This window comes from Cavia porcellus, unplaced genomic scaffold, assembly GCF_034190915.1.
Source record: "Cavia porcellus strain 051 isolate PalLab524CR breed Dunkin Hartley unplaced genomic scaffold, mCavPor4.1 scaffold_24, whole genome shotgun sequence".
NCBI classification, from domain to species: domain Eukaryota; kingdom Metazoa; phylum Chordata; class Mammalia; order Rodentia; family Caviidae; genus Cavia; species Cavia porcellus.
Window position 1 is genome coordinate 12045493 of NW_026947507.1, and position 20131 is coordinate 12065623.

The 20131-nt window shown below is 36.7% G+C and overlaps 1 protein-coding gene and 1 long non-coding RNA gene across 24 annotated transcripts in view; one reads left to right on the forward strand and one right to left on the reverse strand.

The window, feature by feature from the left end:
- Nucleotides 1-12149, forward strand: part of Sorbs2 (sorbin and SH3 domain containing 2) — a 198896-nt gene extending 186747 nt beyond the window's left edge. For 22 of the 23 annotated variants that reach the window (XM_063234639.1, XM_063234646.1, XM_063234648.1 and 19 more), the window contains 3 exons: nt 4876-4925; nt 8268-8374; nt 10026-12149. In XM_063234639.1, coding sequence (XP_063090709.1) covers nt 4876-4925; nt 8268-8374; nt 10026-10087 — 219 coding nt within the window. In that variant the 3' untranslated portion in view covers nt 10088-12149. Of the gene's footprint in view, nt 1-4158; nt 4249-4875; nt 4926-8267; nt 8375-10025 lie in introns of all 23 variants that reach the window. The other variant, XM_063234640.1, reaches the window with a different exon arrangement.
- Nucleotides 1-20131, reverse strand: part of LOC134472658 (uncharacterized) — a 49078-nt gene that overhangs the window by 21413 nt on the left and 7534 nt on the right. The window lies entirely within an intron of this gene.

Below are 20131 nucleotides of genomic sequence, written 5' to 3' on the forward strand. Positions count from 1 at the left end.
CCCTTTATTCAATTCTGTAGCATCCGTCACATTTTAGAATGAATGAACTCTAAATGGTAGTCAGTTCTGAAGAATATAGTCAAAGATTTAGGGAAGTTTCACTTACGCAAAATGCAGGATTCTTTTCATCATTTCCATTTTAATGGACCCTGCTTTAACTTAACTGCTGTACCACATAGCTATGTTTCTAAAAATCTTCCTTTTCACTTTTTAAAAATGTAGATTCTGCTCTGTATTTATGCCATTTTGTGCTTTATGTTTTGCAGAATAACATTTTGTTGCTGAAGCAGAACTTGTGTTGCCATAAAGAAAGAGGAATGTCAATTTGTACAAACTCTTAGGCTCACTTAAACAGCCTTCCAGAGCCCACACACAAAGACACAGACAGACAGACAGACGGACACACACACACACATACACACACACAGTTTTTCCCAAATTAACAGAGCCCATCCATAAATTTTCATTGGTCAGTAACATGATATGCTTTGGGTCACCTTAACATTTTTCTTTGTCAGATCTTTATAACTTTGTATGTTAGATTATATGTGTCTGTATGACATAAATATTCTGTTTTTTTCAGAGAATGCAAGTTGTACTTTTAGAATCATAATTTCAGAAGAAAAAATAAGCCTCTAACTATAAATGTGGTACTGTTGTTAGAAGAAAGTCGTCTAATTTTTGTGACAGTACTACAACTATGACTTTCTGGAAAAGATAGCAACTTTAAAACTGCTTACACTTGTTTCAAAGATTTTTCCTCACTATTATTTACAGTAACAACTCACTCTTATTTAAGTTATTTAAACAAGATAGAACGACCCTCTAGAGATACTTTTGCAGAAGTGTTACTTGATGGCTTTCAGACAGACTATCTCTCATAACCTGAAACAGCTAACTATATATTATAGTGATGTCACTGAGCTATCTGGGATATTTCCTAACAACTGCCTTAGGAACAGTGGCTTACAGTTGATAATGACTTTGAAAATTACCACATGCTTAAAACCTGTCTCTTTTGTGTCCATTTTTGACAGCCTTAAAAAATAGCTACACTAAAAAGGAGGGAGAAAGTTCTTATATTGCTAAGGAAAAACGAAGTGTTTATAGGACATCATGAGAGTGGTATGATGCTTCATCAGATTTTCTAGATTTTATTGTACTCTTAAGACTCATCAAGGAAATAAAGTATGATAAAATTCTTGCTCAAAATTTCCAGCACAGTGATAGTAATGTGTTAATTTGAAAACCATCTTCTAAGATCACAGTTCATGTAAGCCTCTCTGAATGTCACAAATGTATATTGTTCTATATTTATCTCAGCACTGCTAAGAAGTTAGGAGTAACAGAAATGCCTGAGCAGACAGTTAAAATAGAAATGAACATAGACCAAAAGTACCGGTGAATCTGAAATTTGGGAAAGAAAAAAGGTGGCCAGAAAAATAGACCTAATGTGGAAATGTCTGTTCCACATTATTCTGTGGTCTTTAAAAGAGCCTTTCAAAATTAATCCAGCCTGAAGGAATTAAGCGACCAAAGGGCAAAACTGCGAGCTTGTTGCTGCCATTGGTCACCATTAGGTGGCAATAGAGAGCAGACACCGTGCCAGTCTTGGGCTGCGTGTGCAGTTTCAACACTAGGCAGAGAGGGCACAGGATCCTCTCCTGAGATGAATTTGTTTGAATCTCCATATAAGATATAAGCACTTATCTCAGGAACAAAGAATGATGCTGACTTTTCACCAAGTTAAGCCATTATAATATTTCATTCGGCAGAGTGCTAGTCAAACTTGTCATTCCATTTCTGTCAATTTAAGAAACTAGCATCTTGGGGTTTTGTTTTGCTGACGTGCAAAGTGAAGTTCAATTATTGCCAATATTGTTTTTACACAGCTAACACATTAAGAATTAGCAAATAAGTGTCAGTTGCAACAGCTCACTGGCGACTAAATGCATGTTGATAAAAACAACTTCATACAGGCGTGGAAACCTTCTGAGGAAACATGGATTTTCTTATGAGCTCCCTAAGGGGCACAAGAATCATCTTTATTTTGTCCAACTCATTGAGCTTAGAGATAAGGATGCTAGCACACATCCACTGCGCATAGCACTCAGTGCCCAAATCAGAAAGACACAAATGTACCCTTGTAAATAATTATTAACAATACTGATTCCTTTATTGCTCAAATGCTTTAAAATAAAGTCAAACACTGTCTTGAAAAGTTTTAAAACTCACATTATATCAGAGATACACAACTTCTGTGCTAACGAAAGTGATGACAAACCTGAAAAGTACATCAACAGTTTAGAAAACTGACAGTTTAGAGGTAGGCAAGGAAAGGCAAGTTTTAAGAGCTATGAAGAAAAGGGAAAGATGGTTAAACGCAAGGGCCCTGCTGGCCGATGCCCAGGGACACACATTTTTGACATGTAGAGATCTGTGGAATTAGAAGAACTGCACACTTAGAGAAGTAGCCCACTTCTCCTAACTGTCAAAGGATGATTCATTTGAATGATTTAGGAAGTGGATTGAATTAAATGAACTAAAAGTAGTAACTCAAGGGATATACACAGACCTTAAAACTTATCTATTTTTATTAATGAATGGTTTAATTTTTTAAAATGATATTCACATTTTAATGAAGAGATCCTATGAAAATAGGTCAAATGAATTTACCAAGCTCTGAATGCTATGATGTAAGTTACAATTTCTACTTAATTTTAGAATGATTTAAATATGTGGAAATAGGCATGTAGTTTTTAAAAACATAATGAAATATAGTTTAAAATGTTTTAATTAAATAATAAACAAAAAAGAAAAACATTATTTTCATATCTATAATTTTATTGTGCACTGCAAATGGCGCTCTGATTGTTATTTGAAAGAACAGTAGCTATTTTGGTTGTGATTTGAATTATGGTATATGGAATTTATTTACATTTCTTTTACATACACAGTATTTTGGAATGATGGACGTGAACACTCAAAATTATGTGACTTTAATGTATAATTTAATGTATACCAAAAACTGTACTCCCAGGAACATATTCTAACGAATAGCCCAAAAGAAGAAAATAGCATTTTGAATAGAAACGTTTATAATATTGTTATTTATGATAGTGAAAAAAAGATTAGCCCAGTCTTCAAAAAGAGAGAGACATGGTTAAGAAAACTATCATATGTAGGTACAAATGTGACGGAACATTACTCTGAAGTCATTTAAGATGAAAGAGAAAACTGGGAAAACAATACTGTCTCAAAACAGCACTGACGGTGATTTATATATGCAACTCTTCTGTGTGCAACGCTTTACACAGATACAAAATTCTATTAATTAATTAAAAGAGAGCTTGAAGAAATAGCCTCATCTCAAAATGTCTGAAAATGTTTTAGCCTTAATCATTCTTAAAATAATATGTTTTATAATTTTAATAGCAGATATACTTTTAGTAACTTTATGCTGATTCATCAGGATTTTTATACTGAGTTGATAATTTTACATCACCTGGGTGTTCATTCCTTCCTTCCCACTCCTTAGTTCTGAGTGTATGTATTCCATTGAAGGCCTATTCCGTGTAATTTCTAAGAATATTGTTAGTGAGTACCTCCAAGTATTAGCTTGAAGTTTTGGTCGTAAAAGTATTTTGAATATGCTCTGTGGGCAGCATGACTAGGAAGAGAGTGAATAGAGAATTTTAGAATGGGGCAGATAATAGTCTCAGACTAAAGAGAACCTCAGAGTTCCCCATCTAAGCTTGAACTAGTTGTTTCTGTACAAAATATACAGGAAAAACTTCCCAGCCTCTCAATAATCTAGTAATAACTAGGAGAATTCAAAAACTAATCCTGACGTCTAATTATATGGATCTAGTAATTAATTCAGTAGCCATCAAAAAGTCACCTACATAGCTACCATACAAACTCTGATTTTCTCCCTGCACTGTGTAGCTACCATGTAGAAGAGAATGCTGTGGAAGTGTGTTGTGAATGAGTTGGATTCATTTTTTCCCCTCAAAAGTAACACATAGGTACTCCATGTAAGTTACACCAAGTTTTATGTATTCAACAAATGCGTTAACTTTCTTTTGTTGAAGTATTTATGTGGCTACGCGGGATGCTAAGGCCTGTCATTTCCAATATTATAAGTATCTATTACAGATACTGGTCTTGATGCTTAGTTTAAAAAGAAAGGAAACTCTTTTGAGTGTTCAGTGCACTGGGAATTTCTACCAATATTTCTCTTCTAAGGTAAAATGTTACATGTTACCTGGATATTGTTTGTTACATTTTATTTAAAATTCTCTGTTTTCTCTTCTGAAAAATGCATGTGCCCTCTCCACACTGAGAACAGAGAATGTCAATCCGAATGTAGCATGGGATGTCTGCCTATCAATATTTTCATCCGTACTGTGTGTGGAAATGTTGTCTGTGAAGGAAGTTTACAGAGTGACTGTGGATATTTTGCTGCTAAACTAAATGTGGCTTACTCTCTGTTTGTGTGAGAAAGGTCTGGAGGACAAGGCTGTATGAAGGTGTCCATCCTGCCTATCCTGCTAGTCTGGTGTCCATGTTCCTGCTATATTCCTGACCTCTGAAAAATCAATGGGACTAAATCTTTAAAGCTTGAGCAGACTAATTGTGGATGGGCTCAAAACATTAGAACCTTGGTTATTTTGACTTAATTTAAAGCACCTTTCAAAATATTTTAGCTATTAATCCTTCAGAAGCCCTTTATTTGGTGATTTTTTTTCTTCCTCTTGGTTTTTTACAACAGGAAATATTAAATGTCAAGAAAAATATCATGCCATTATCCAAATTATCTTCTAATTAGTAGCAGTTCAAACATTTATTACATTGAAAATCATTTCATTTCAGCCACAGCGTCCTGTGTTTACTCATGAAAACATTCAAGGTGGGGGGGAACCGTAAGTATTCTCCTTATCTTCTAAATTCAAGACTAACTTTGACCCACAAAATAGGTGAGGTACCAAAACAAGATTACAACTTTGCAAGTAATAGAGATCAAAATAAGTTTCTTGAAATCCTCGACTTACAAGAATTGCGGTGCTCTCCATTTTTATGACAGAGATCAAACACTAATCTTTAAAACAGAGAAGGTTTTCATTTATGCACTAGGAAGAATTTCCAACTTCGCAGTGATTCCAAAGATTTATAAATCTGTCTCTTCCCTTACTCTGCTGGCTATGTAACTAGCAACTACAGCTTTAAAGACATACAAGAAAAGGTTTTTCCACCTACGGAGATACTTTGAAAGTAGACCTAATATACTTTGATAACATCAGCCAAAATTACATACTTAGAAGTGTCTTTTGAAAATAGCCATATTAAAATACTATCATTCACTTATATATCACTTCCACAGTATCTAAAATGTGCCTTTTCAAACTTTACTTTTAAATTTTCTCTTTTCTAATATATAAATTAAACTACATGAAAGTACTACATGTTGCCTTTAAAGTTTTTGTTTGTTCTCTTATTTATGCAAATGGTGATAGGATCACACCATAAAAATAAATTCCAGAACTGTATTGCATTACCAGCATGTTCTATTAAACAGTTTTAAAGAAGTTTATGTAAATATATGACTACATAGAAGTATGTTGTTCTGTTACACTGTTTTATGTTATATGCAACTGTGATCATTTGGTTGGTATAAAACCACAGAACCCAAGGGCCTGTCACATTTCCATTTGGTGACAGCCTTAACTAGAAGGATTATAAGATGTTGTTTAATATCATCTTAAAATAGGTTTTGAGTTGGGGATGCAGCTCACCCAGCATGTGTGAGATCCTAGATTGAGCCCCCAAAACCAAAAGAAAAAGCATAGGTTTTGAAGCAAAAGTAGCATAAATTTGTATCCATACAATTCACTCTTAGTGTGTTGTGTTATAGAAAGAAGTACAAGTTACACAATCAAGTTTGGCTCAGCTTTTCCCGTTTAAAAAACAAATTTCTTTGTGAGGCATCCTGACCTCACCACGATCGTTCATCTCACCCAACACATGTTCCAAAACATCATTTTTCATTGTAATTTGACTTCATTTCCTGTCGTGCAATGCTGATTTTGAAAGCCAGCCGAGATAGGAAGATTTCCGGAAGATTTGTTTATGTTTCCATAAAATTTTTTTGTAGTCTAATTAATCCAGAATGGTAAGTAAATTTTGACAAGCATGCTGGCTCTCGTCATGCAAAAGTGAAGTAGAGGTTATGCCAATTTTAGGTTGTTTAGCTCTGGGAACCTTGAGATTCTTCAGGCAGCTGGGGTTTGTGGCCTTAAATAGGCCTGTCTGCATGAGCTCTTGGAGATGTGCCTGCTGAAGGCTGAACCTTGAGAAGCTCAGTTCAGAGAGGCACTTTCCCCAAAGAGAGAGCTATGTGTACCCCTGAAAGACCAGCCCAGAATGGACCATCTCTTGGAAATGGGAAACTATCACAGTTTCGGCTGTGTCGAAATCAACTTTTCCCATTAATATACAAAAAATATCATTCCGTCTCCTGACCAGCCAGCCTCAGAACCAAGTCAACACAAACAAAACAAGGTTACTGCTCCTACTAAGGCTGGCCCAGGCAATCACCCAAATCTGTTTGACACTGCCAGTCTCCTTAACTACTGTTCTGGGATTCGGGCTATATTTTTCTACCCTTGGCCACAGTTAGAATCCTCCCCCAAGAAAAGATCTCAGAAGACTAGTCTCAAAAAATATAAATGGCTCAAATAGTTTGCTAATATTAAACAGGGGAAGAAATTTCTAATGTTGGAATTTTAGGCTTTGATACCACGCTGGGGAAGATAATGTTTTGGGTAGATGGTGTTAGGCACCATATCCTACCAGCTCTTTCCTGGATTCCCTTAAACAACTTTATCCTGATATGCCGATTGAACACCTTTACCAACAGGGAAGCTGGTGGATTAGTGTTCTTTACTTATAACATACTGTTTGCATTAAAGCAATAGAATATTTTTATTCTGCCAAACATGATTACCTGACTCAAGAAAACAATTAGAACTAAATCTTTTTTGTTCCAGAATCCATTATCATCAGCTTCTTAAAGGAATTCAAAGTACCCCAAAATGTTGTTCTTATTGTCTAACCTTAACAGACTTGTATGACAGTTACAAAGATCAACAAAAACAAATTTATCCATTTTTCAAATAATCCCCCTCATTGTATTGATAATTTTTAGTACTATGCAGGTTTTCATGTTAACTATTTCAAGTACTTCCTGAACTTTTCAGTCACTATCATTTCCATGTTTTCTTTCTAAAGTACCAGTTTATGTTGATATTCATTAAAATATCTGCTATTTATTGCCATAAATTCAATGTATGAATCTGTAATTGATAATGTCATCATAATATATCTCTCAAACAATTCAGGCAGGGAAAGGCAAGTGATAGCATTCCATCAATAATTCTTTCTTATAGAATTATTTCAAAGGTATTTTTAAATACAACCAATCTCTTCAAAAATCTTAAAACCAACCATTTTAAGAAGGAATGTAGATCCATGATCTACTATTTGAGGTTGACTCTGTGCTAACTGAGCAGAGACAGCCACTAAACTTCATAGATGAGCTACATCAGATTTTCAAATCCTAGGAGTTTGGGAAACAGGAGTTTGAACTATAAAATTAATTTTCTTTCAAGAATTACCCTTGATGAGAATAACTTCCCTTTTAAATTAATTCCTACGTAGTCATTTAGACATAAATCTAAGTCTGCTCATGTATCTCAAATGAGGATCATGTGAAAATTCAATTTGCAAGTCTCAGTTATTTGTTTGTGATTATGGTTAGCGAAAGCTGTGATTCCATCTTGTTTTTATAGAGCTGCATAATTAGTGTCTGAATGATAGACATTAGATTACTGGACAATTAAAATACAAATCTGACCTACAAATGTTAAAATGGTCTAACCCGATTCATGTATATTACAATCACCCATGAATATTCTTCCTTGTAAGTATGAAATGTTGTTAGTCTACAGCAGACATTTAGCTCAGCGCATAAGCACCTACCTGGCAGGCTCTAGGTCTTGAGTTCGATCTCCGGTACCAAAAAAAAAAAAAAAATTGTTAGTCTATTCATCCAAAAATCCCAAGTAAATTTCTATTTACATTACATGTTTATCAAAGACTTACACTACCAAATATAGGATTGTATGTAGATAAGAATACAAATGTTAAAAGTTCTAGTTTTACAAATATGTAAAAAGAATTTAAACATGCCCATTGTCCTGTTGAAGGTTTCAGGCTCTGTATAACTATACTCCCAGGAATGAAGATGAGCTGGAGCTCAGAGAAAGTGATGTTATTGATGTGATGGAAAAGTGTGACGATGGATGGTTTGTTGGTATGTGTATATTTCCTTCCAGAATCATTTGTCTGTTTTATAATTTGCTTGAATTTGGCCAATTGCATGTTTCACTGTGATAGTCTTTCTCTGAATTCATAATGATCTTTCAAACATTTGCATGCATTATATAATCCTAATTGCATTTTTAATATAGTTTAATATTTACTGCTTCAAGTGTATCTGATTTTCTGCTAGTTTTAATCCAACCAAGTTGAGAAGAGAAAATTTCCTTCAATAACACCAATCAGGGAAGACTGTGATTTAATAATAACAAAAGCAATAAATGTCCCCAAGTGCTTTGTTCAGTGGACAATCTCAACAGTGATAATCTCACTTGATACAGAGTGAGAAGAGTAAACAACTAACCTATTTCCAAGGTCTGATAGAGCTACCCTGAAAGTCCAGTGAGTCCTCTCAGCTCCAGTTTGTAGTAAAAGTGGAAAAAAGTTCCAGTTTTACCACTTCAAAAGCAATCGCATTCTTACCATGGTAAAAGAAGCCTAGAGGGCCGGTGTATAGCTCAGTGGAGACGTGTAGAGCACTGCTTAGCAGGGAAGCCCCCTGGATTTAACCCCCGGCACGCACGCATACACACAAATTGCAGATGACATTATACACCAGAGCACAACAGAAAAAGTTAAAAAAAAAAATTGTAGGATGTCAGAGAAGAGCAAACTCTGAGGAAATGAGGGCATGGACAGATTCTGCTGCACTGAGAAATGTGAAAACACTGAGGCCATATCTGCAGCCAGAAGCCTCTGATTGGTTTATGTTAATTCATCTTTAGGAAAAGCAAAATGGCTTATTTGTGGGGATGGAGGACGTCACCAAATAGCATAATAAATTCCAGAGTATTAATGAGAAACCAAATTTTGAAGAACCTATTTCACTACTTTTCCTGGAAATTTCAAATGAGAATTTAATGCACTGACTTTTACAAAAAGTACTCAAGAAATCATGGTGTTGAAATCGTGGTGATCATAATGAAAGCCATTTGTGTATTTGGTTTAACGCACCGTATTAAAAATAGTCTTCAGTGACTGAACTCCCTACCCTCCACACAAATAGTGAGCTTATCTTTCCTTTAGTGACTTTGTAAATTGTTCAAATTTTCTATATTTTGTTAAGGACTCTGGCAATGCTTTCTTTTAAATGAATAAGGTAGCACTAACCAAGAGATAATAAAACTTTTGATATTGCCAGTGCCCCAGACAATGCCTTAATTTGTTATTTGTGTTGTGAATGCCTCTGTCTCTAACCTCTGTGCCTAACCCTAGCTGTTGGGCTTCCCCAGTCATCCTGTCACACTGCCAACCCTCGCTTTGGGTCTTTATTCCTTGCTCTTGTTTAGCAGTCATGGTGATTTGAGTTCCACTGCCCACCTCCTCTGCAGGATTATCTTTGCCTTCAGACCAAGAGGCTCCACTTTTTCATTTAGCTTAAAGCACATCACATATGCTTAGGAGGCAATGAGCACGTCAGGCAAAATAACTAAAGTTGCTTACTTTTTCTTCTAGTGTCTTAAAGTGAGTTTTCATTCTTCCTTTCCAAACCCTTCTGGTCTCTCTCCCTTATGTGGCCAAGTTCACACATATGAGGTGATATTTCGTTGTTATTATACCTTTTCATTTATTGCTTCTATTTTCAGGAACCTCGAGAAGAACCAAATTCTTTGGTACTTTTCCCGGGAACTATGTCAAGAGGCTGTGAATTACTCTCCCTCCTTATTTAATGCCACATGTCAGCAAAACATCTGCATAAACTTGCCTGAAACATCCACACAGGCCTCTCGTTGTCATGCCTTATGGTTTCCAATATGCCATCACCATCTCCACCTGCTGCCACCAAACCACCAGCAGAGGAACTACCGCTGTGAGCCTGGGGGAGACACAGCAGACCTGCATCCACAGGAAAGTCCGTCCTCCTCCTCTCTGCCCTAAACTCCAAAGTCAATGTGGGAGACCAGAAAGAAAATTATTATATTTGAAAAGAACAAAGTAGTTGAGCAAAAGAAAACAAAAAAAAGAAAAGGTCTCCAGGAGGCTCTGTGGTCTCCTGCCTGTATTTCAACTCCAGAAGATTCTCCTCTCCCAGGCAACCAGAAGATGGTTTTTTCCAAACCCCCGTGGTTTGCATTTTAACCTTCTTAGCTTGGCAGTCTATTTTCCTTTCACAAGTTTGCCTAGTGTCCTGGTTTACACTGTATGACAACCATACTTCAGCTATCTTTTGCCTGCACTTACATGTTGTTATATGCACCGTGATCACAAAACCTAAAGTTAAGAGTAAGAAAGTTAACTTGTATGGGTGTAATTTTGTTAATTGAATGTAAGTTTTCAAAGAGGAGTCTTTTCCTGCAATTTTTTGTACTTTTTAGAAGTACAAACAGTGAATGAATAAGAGCTTTTGGTAATTAACATGAGAATAAAAAGGATTAGGTACACTACAGAAAAAATTACTGTGTTGTAAAGTTGCATTGCTACTTTGTATTAAAAGGTAATAATCAGCATCATGAACAATGAGCTCTTAGTGTTTTATTTATCTGATAAAATTTAAGTAAAGGCAGTGTTAGTGAGAGGTGCAGAGTTCTATTCTAACATAGACACTTGAAAGTATCCGTAAGCAATATTAGTAGGTAAGATTTCACTGTGTGTACACATACACATTTGAGATTGTATGAGAACATATAATCTATATGATATGTTGTACATTTTATGGAAATGTAAAAGAATCCTACATATTATTTTATAGAAATAGAGTACTTCAGAAGGGTCACAAGTATTAAGGCTGGTTTTAGCAAGAATTATGGTCAACACGATTATTTTTACTATGATAATTATTTTTCTTCTATGGAACCCAGAATCCTGCTTACATTTGCGAACAGGAATATGTTGAGCCTGATTTTCCTGGTGTATGTAAAATATTTCCTAGGAATAAATTGGGCACTTTTTAGAGACTGTTAAATCATTCAGGTTATTTTTTTTTCCTACCCTGAAGCGGAGCCTGAAAGATTTAATAGGGTTAACTGTGCCTAAACTGCATATACCCTGAAAACTAGCTTTGTATTTCTTATGAATTTGCATAAGAACTGTTCATCTTTGGATCTGAGCACCTTACAGATAAAACTTTTTATGGCATTTCTTCATGGACAGTGATTGATCTTTTCACAATATGTAGATTGTAGTATTTTGTATATATGTTTGTTCTTTTTTTGTACAGACTGTTTAGTTGTTGAGAAAACCGGGGAACTTCCTAATTTGGTCTTTATCCTGCACTTAAACAAAGCTAAAACACTTTCAGAAGGTTATCCTCCACGTACCACATCGATCAAAGCGCCCCCTGGATAGTGTGATTCTGTAAGATATGCAAATGTTTATGAATTGAAAATGTCTTAGAAGCCAAACTGAAATGTACATAAACACTGATTACAGAGGAATTTCACTAGGAAAAAAGTAAAGGAGCATCCTTGGGTAGCCGACCATGATTATTGTCCAGTTCACAACCAGCTTTGTATTTTAAAGGCTTTGGGTTTGAATACTGCATGCAGCTTTGCTGATAAATGACTAATTCTCTTTGATGCCATTTATGAGACAAGACTTCAAAATCTGTTGCCTGTCTTACTTAAGAAAAAGTACCGTTTCTATTCTCTGTATCGGATTTTAAAAGGAAAACTACTCATACCTGACTTTCAGGTAATTGACTGAATTCTTACAAGCAAAGATCATTGTGTTTTTCTTGAGTAGACATCTAATAAATTTTGCTTGGAAATGTACCTCAGTTTTTCCTCTTTGACATTTATCTTTACATAATTGTGTGTTCTTTCCATTTGTTAGTTAAAATTAAGAAGATGCATTGGCTCTGTGCTCTCTTGACACATAAACGGAGGAAATGCATGCTAAATACCAGCTCAGAATGGTAATATTTTTCAGCTAACTACCAAAGCTCACTTGTTAAACATTCTTTGGCTAACATTCAGCTAAATCAATGCACTTTAAAATATTTTTGCATCAAAATTGACTATTTTCCAGTAAATTGCAAATTGTAGCATTTTCCCAGTTCAAGTATCATAAAATTTTAAAATTCTTGCCTTAAACAGCCTTAGCACAATTGGCAAGGCAGGCTCGTTAATAACCATAGGCCATCAATGCATTTCAAATTGTGTGCTGCGGTGCGATCATTCCTTTCTGTCACATGAATGGTGAAGAGCAGCTTTCCCAAGCTAATCCTTTTTAATATACCTGAGTCCTCCTTGCTTTTTTCAATCCTTGCCCATATCCGTCTCTCAAGTATTCAAAAATACAAGCCTTCTTCTCTCTGGTAACTTGGTTAACTAGAATCTCCTCTATTTCATTGGATAAATTTCCACCACATAGTAGTTTTTCTCCAAGGCATAGTCCCTTTGTGTGAAAAATAAACCTCATAATATTTTTATGATCCTACTTGCATTCAAGCATCTGTACATATCTTAACTGACAAAGCTGAGTCTGTGTATCCAGTTCAGTGGAAGGGCAACAGGAAGGGACCCCCCTGCCAGATGTAAACCCCTCTTTAGCAACATCACCCCTGAAAGCCGGCATGTCTGTTTCTTACTTGATCAAAAGCAGAAAGAATCTCTTTGAGTAACTCTCTGCTTTCATAATCATTCACTGCTTGATCTCTCTTTGTAGGTGGTCAGCTTGTGTGGCTGGGTAATTTCTTCCTACTGTTTTCCAGATTTCAACCACAAGAGGAGACATATTATTTTAAGAATTGTTTGATTAAATAGGAGTAAGTGCTCTGTTAGCTTCCAAGAGTCTGTTTATTTAAAGATTTAATTCTTCGGCCTTCTCTTGAGACTATCGCCTTTAACTGTGGGTTATATATAAATTATGATTTTATATTATTTACTCATTAATGATTAAGAGCACAAGCAAAAATTGGCATTATTAATAGATGATCTACAGGACGGATTGGCATACTATGGTTTGTAAAGCAAATTCACCTTACTGCATGTTTTTGTGTGACCCACAAGTCAAGAATAGTTTGTACAGATGAACACTAGTCATAAAGTTGATTACAAGGGGCACTTATTTTGAGTTCTAATTAAGTGAAATACTATCTCCCCAACAAGAAAGTTTTTTTCATCAATGAATCTATTTTAGAAATTTTGTACTTCACTTTTACCACTATCATCTTAATTTCATCAGAAATGTGTTTTCTCTTTGTTATGCAAGCATGTGTGCTTTAGCCTCAATTTTGCCTCCTGTCTCACAAAACCTGAAGTATTTACTGTTTGTCCCTTTACCAAAGAAAGTTTGTGAATTCTTGGTCTGTGCTAATTATCAGCAACAAACCTGGAAAGTAAACAGCAGGGAAGGACATTGGATGTCTGTTGTTTATCAAACTGTTTTTAATGTGTTCAGTGTCTTTCTCCTCACCAAAAAAAGAAATCTAAGAGGACATTTGTTTTGTTCCCATTTTGTGAATGAGAAAATTGAAGCTGCAAGTAGTTAAATAATTGATCTATAATGTAGGGGTGATAATACATGATGGAAATCCATTCAGAATCTAGTATGTCCGTCCTTCAAGCCTGTACTCCTCCTTCCTTCTCGGCACCCCATACAGGTGCTAGATACACTGTTGATCAAACTGTGCACTTAGTGTTAAACCCCTGCATCCATCCTCTTTCCCCTCCACCATTTTCACAAGCTCTATTATCACAGCCACCTCTCACTTCATAAAAGCATCTTACTCTGCACAGGATGACCAGAAAGATGTGTGTCCAGTCCAGCACCGATCTACTTAAGAAAAGCCACTTTTGTTTATAAAAGTACACAGTAAGCAATGAGGACACATTTCAGATACAGACATGTCTTGGTTAAACTTGACCGTCCAATGGGCTGGCATTCATGAAGGCACTGGAGGCCTTTGCCAGTGAGCTGGCTTAGAAGAAGCTGGTGGCACTTGGGAAGTTCTTAATATCGTCAAGCCACTTGGAGACAGGCAAGCCCAGCATGCTCTAGGAACATGTTGTGCTTGCTGGGCCGCTTTTAAATATACAAAGTCCCAGGTTACACTAGCAGTTCTCTGCTGGAGGACTTGTTACGTGGCCCAGAGCCTTAGCTCACTTCTAAATTCAGCCCCTTGTAAGAACAGGAAAGTTCCATCTTAGCTCATACACATACATATATCTCGACCCAAAAAACTTTCGGTTGGTACAGAATAGAAATCTGCCTAGTAAATCTTCACCTGTTCCTTTGGGGTTTCCTGTTTCATCTTCTTCCTGAAATATGGAAGGTGACTCAGTTGTCCCTGTGTTTTCCAAAAATAAGTGTCACTTCAGATAAAACTCATTACTATTAACAGCATCAGCGGACAGATGCCGCATCTTGCACTGTCACTGTAAGGAAGCTTGAAAATGATATCTAAAACATGTATTCTTTTTTTAATTGCATAAAACAAACATCTTAGTTTCAGGGAAAATTAGAAAATACCAACGGACAAAATGAAGAAGCACTAAGAATCCTATTATATTTTAGAACATACCGCTCCAGAGTATTTTCTGCACATGCATATGTGTGCATATGTGGAATATTTGGACAAAACTGGGATCATATTGATCATGCTGTTTTGTAACTATAACTGCTCTTGAGCAGGCCTCTGAAATAAAATGAACAAATTACTTTGCTATTAAAGTCCATGAAAAGAATGAGGAAATTCAAGTCAATCCCCAGGATTCATGAAAATGCAATTAATTTAAAACCCCCAAAGCAAGAATTACAAAATTATCATCAGACTAGAAAACCTAATTGGTAGAAGAAGGGAAAGATGAGGAATGAAAGAAAAATAATATTTATTATCTTCCTACATGCATTAAGAGTATTTTCCACCTAAGTGGTGGCTAAAGAGATATTAAATTGAGAAATGTGTACACTTCAGGGCAGTTGGATATAATATTAAAATGATCCTGGGGCCTAGCAAAGTGCACACATTTTCAATTAATACCAACAGAATAGATAATTCATATATCCCAGAAAGTTTAGATCTAAAATGTTTTTTTATAACATTCTAACATGATGCTTCACACTCCACATGGTTTTGTCCCTCTTCCAGGAGACATTTAGCAATGTGCAGAGACACCTGTGGGTGTCACAGCTGGAGATACTCTTGTCATTTTATCTGTGTGTTGAGGCCTGGGCTGCTGCTACCTTCCCACAATACACAGAACGGCTTCACATCTAAGTACGATCCAGCCCAAATTGCCTGGAGTGTTGGGGGTCAGAGCTCTGCCCTAGACTAACCCATATGATTTAGGAGAAGTACATTGTAAATCAGATAAAGAGAACTTAAAAAAAAACCTGAATAAAAGATCCAAGAGGCCCCGCCTAATGGGCTCTGTCTCCTGCCCTGTGACTGGCAGGTACAATTCTTCCATAGAAAGCAGCTTCTCTTTCCTAATTCTAGAAGTAAGGCACACAACAGCTAGGAAGAAGATTATCTGTGAGACATGAAGAAGTGCAAACTGAGTGAATGCTTGTAAATAAGCATTCATCTCGGGAAAATCTCGCTAGGTGAATGTCCACCACAAAGGCATTTATGGGTCGGAGAGGCCTTTCTGTGCTATGGTGATTCCAGAGGCAATGCTGTGCTTTAAGAGTTGGGTGGTGAAGTAAGACCAGTCTGCCTACTAGGAAGTTCTCATGGAAGGTGTTGAAAGACTCTCAATTCCTTGAGAGACGTATGAAATAGAGGGAACTGATGACAACCCAGAGTGGGCTCTGACTGAAAACCTTAATGTTGCCACCTTGACAGGCTTGACTTGAAGCACCCAAGTGTGCTTTTTTATCACATCATCTGTAATATCAAGGTCATCTCTAGTCAGTATTCATAGTAATACCAGGTGTGTATTTAAATACCAAAGCAAAAGCTCAGTCCGTGTTACAGGTTGAATCCTGTCCGTCCCTCATAAAATGCATACTCTGAAGCCCTAGCCCCCGCCCCTGGTGCCTTGAAATAGGACTGGAAGATGAAGCCTTTGGTTGCCCAGTGGATGGGCCCTAATCCAGTTAGAGCTGGTGTCCTGGTAAGAAGAAACTGGCATACAGACATGCACAGATAGAAGACCATGTGAAGACAGAGAGGAGATGGCCATCTGCATACTGAGGAGAGGCTTCTGGATGATCCCAACCCTGTTGGCTTGATTTCTGACTTCTAGCATTCAGTACTATGAGAACATAAATTTCTAAAATTTAACCCACACCGTTTGTAGTGGTATACTATAGTAGTCCAGCAAGACTAATAATCTTTTTTTAAGGCCATTTCCATGCTACTCTCCAGTTCTGAGTGTATAAATATGCAGAAAATCTATCTTGTTTCAGAGAATGACAGCAGAAACCCCATAATTCTATCCTCAATTTGAAATTTGCATGAAAAACAAAATATAATGGGATAATTGTGGGGTAGGCACCCTTCTCCCCTATGGGGGCGGGGAGGAGAGAGAGAAATTACAACAAATAAGAAAAATAAAAATATGCAGTAATGCAGAAGACTAATTCAGAATTCTAGTTTCCAAGGTAAGAAGTCAGCAGGCTTCCCACTCACTGTCCATTATGCACAGACTTGTATATGCTAGGAAACCTCCCCTCAATCTGTGCTCCAACAGAAGGTCTGAGACAGTAGTACTTCCCTTCACAGAGAGATGAGTCCTTATGTTTGATTTTCATTTTCTCATTTTCATTATATATCATGTCTGCATACTTATCAGAGTTAAGTGAGTATCCCAATGAATGTACAAGTTTCCATAATAAAATACTTTCTATGCAGTCTTGGATTAATAAAAAATTTACGGACTCCTTAAAATATACAAGAATAGGTATTGAAGCACCGTCTCCTTTTGATGAGTTTGCTAAACTCAAGAGACCAGCTCTGTCTGGGGTCTATCACAAAAACCGTCCAACACTCATTTCTAGGTTATTCTCTCAGCAACTTCCTAGACAAGCAGGATTGTAAGCAACAGAAGTTTACTGCTGACAGTTCTGAGGTATGCAAAGCTCAAGATGAAGACTCCAGCGGATATGATATTGGATGGGGACCCCTTCCTCATCAGACACAGCATTGCTCATGGCTTCTTTTATAAAGGCACTGATCCCGTTCACAAAGGCTTTATTCTCACAGCCTCAATATTGCACAAAAGCTTCACCTCCAAATGCCATCACATTGAGATTTAGAATATGTGAATTTGAGACAGGACACAAACACTCAGACTATCACACCAGTGTTTTTTATCACACCACCAGTGGGGAGTGGTGGGCTTCTTTCATGGTAATGGCACCCTCAAAGGAATAACAGTATGTTTGTGCAGTTTGGAAAGGGGTGCTGAGAATGCAGCACCAAAGCAGGAAATGGGTACCCGGATCTCTTCCAATAATGCCTCATGCAGACTCTTCTGAGATCATCAGATGGTCCCTAGTTCCAAAAGACCAGTTAGTTTGCTCTCCTGTCTTTCCACATATGTTCCCAACCACCTGCACACAATTGGTCTTAAAGGCATGCTCGAAAGGCTCCAAGGGAATTTTCAGTTGTCCACTAGTTTCCCTGTCGCAGGGACAGAGGGTGACATGAAAGCAATCAGCGGTGAATGATCCCACTCACAAGGGCTCCTTTAAGTATGTAAGTACTCACATGGTACACATTATATATGATGTATTAAAATATTGAAGCGTTAAGAGTCTCAGAAGTGTTCATTGGATAATCATGAAACATCAGTGTTCTTAACCAGGGTATAAGTAACAATAGATAATACTCATCCAAGAAAAAATTTCCTTGAAAAAAAATGGCAAGCCATTGATATGCTTGTTTGATGACTTGCTCACTATTCATCACACCAAGTTAAATTGGTCTCAAGATTGATTGGCATAAATATTTGGTTGATAATGCAATACCAACCAGTAGAGCTGTTTACTGTCACTGCTCAAAGGCATTAGCCTGTCACATGAAAACGTGCTACTGTTTTTTATACAGTTTAATATAATGAATGGGATTTGAAGACCAAAATTCCACCCAAGCGTGGCATTCAAGGCATCCTGCTTTGACAAGTCCTGACTGAATGCCACCAATGTCTCAACTAAGTGTCTCTGGGGGCTGAGACTCAGGAGTGTAGATGCAGCAAAATTCTTTGACAGTTCTCATCTTGGTGAGATGATATCATTATTGATATAGAATGTCTAATTCAAAATGAAAGCAAGCACATGATGCAGACATCAGGTTATTCAGCACCCAAAATGACACCATAGACCCACCTGGGAGCTTGAGATGTGCCTACTTTTTTAAACAAAAAAGCCTTTAAATAACTACTCCCAAACAAACCATCCAATTGTTGGCTTATTAAAATTATTGACGCCATAGGTTTCTCCCTAGAATTACTGGCATTTTCCATCCAGCCTTTCAGCAAAGAAAAGCTAGTTGCTGGCAAATAAAAATAATTTGGAATTAGCAAGTTTATCATTGGCCTGTTTCCTAGAAAAAACACCAGTGCCACCCATTCATAATATTTCTACATATTCTCTCTCTCTCTCATTCTCTCTTTGCCTCTCTGTCTCTCTATCTCTCTCTCTCTCTCTGCCTCTGTCTTTCTCTGCCTCTGTCTGTCTCTCTTTCTGTCTCTCTGTCTCTGCTTCTGTCTCTGTCTCTCTCCCTCCCCCTTACCCCTACTAACGGATAAATATTAAAATACCTCGACGCTCAGCTCAGTGCTCCTTAGTCCACCCACCTACCCAACTTCTCTCAGCACACACACACACACACACACACACACACACACACACACACAGGCTCTTATTTCTTTGGTCAGCTGTCAGACGATATGACAAAAAGCTTAGTAGACATCTGCTCATAGATTAATGGGCATGCTGTTTCACTAACAAAGATAAATTGCTAGACAGCTGTATTGAAAACCAGAACCTTCTTGTCAACATTGATGAGACATAGCTGAGATGACCTATTTTCTAACTGGAGGCTTGAATAATCTTCTTACTTCAGGAGTCATTTTGCTCCCTGTAAGAAAAGATTTGAAGCAATAACAAAGATTGCTGTGTTAATTTCAAATCCTAAAATATCTAAGCTTTCTTTTTGAGTTTGCAAAAAGAGAAAATATTAAGAGAATTCATGCCTTGTTTTGTCAATACAACTCACATGAATTCTCTTAATATTTTCCCTTTTCAGCAACTCAGGCTCACTTAGCATTCTAAAAAAGTGGTCTTGAGCTGGTAACAACTTCAGTTAGCTTGTATAATAAGTATAATAAAATAATATAACATAATACTTATCTGAGAAGTAAAGGAAATAAAATATACAATCTAACACATAGTTGGCATTGAAATAGTAATTCCCTAACCTCATTTCCTTTGAATGTTATCATTTAGGCCACTTTTAATTACAATAGCATCAAAATTTGAATTTACTTGTTACATCCTTCAAATGCCAAGTTCTAACAGTTTAGAAGTTTGAAAGTAACAGTCAAAGTATGACATTTAAAATATGTTTTAAATCATTAGAGTTCTTTTTACATGAGATACTGGGCAAAAGAGATACTGTAATTTTTTTATAGTAAGCCCATCAGTTCTTTTAAAGTGACATAAAAAGAGTTAGATGCCAGAAATTGAAAAGGAGGAAACAGAAAATAGGATATAACACTGCCAGTTAGCATATACCCATTTTATTGGCTCCCCCACTTCATAGAGATCTAGTCTATGAGAAGCTTGAGAGCCCCATTAGATC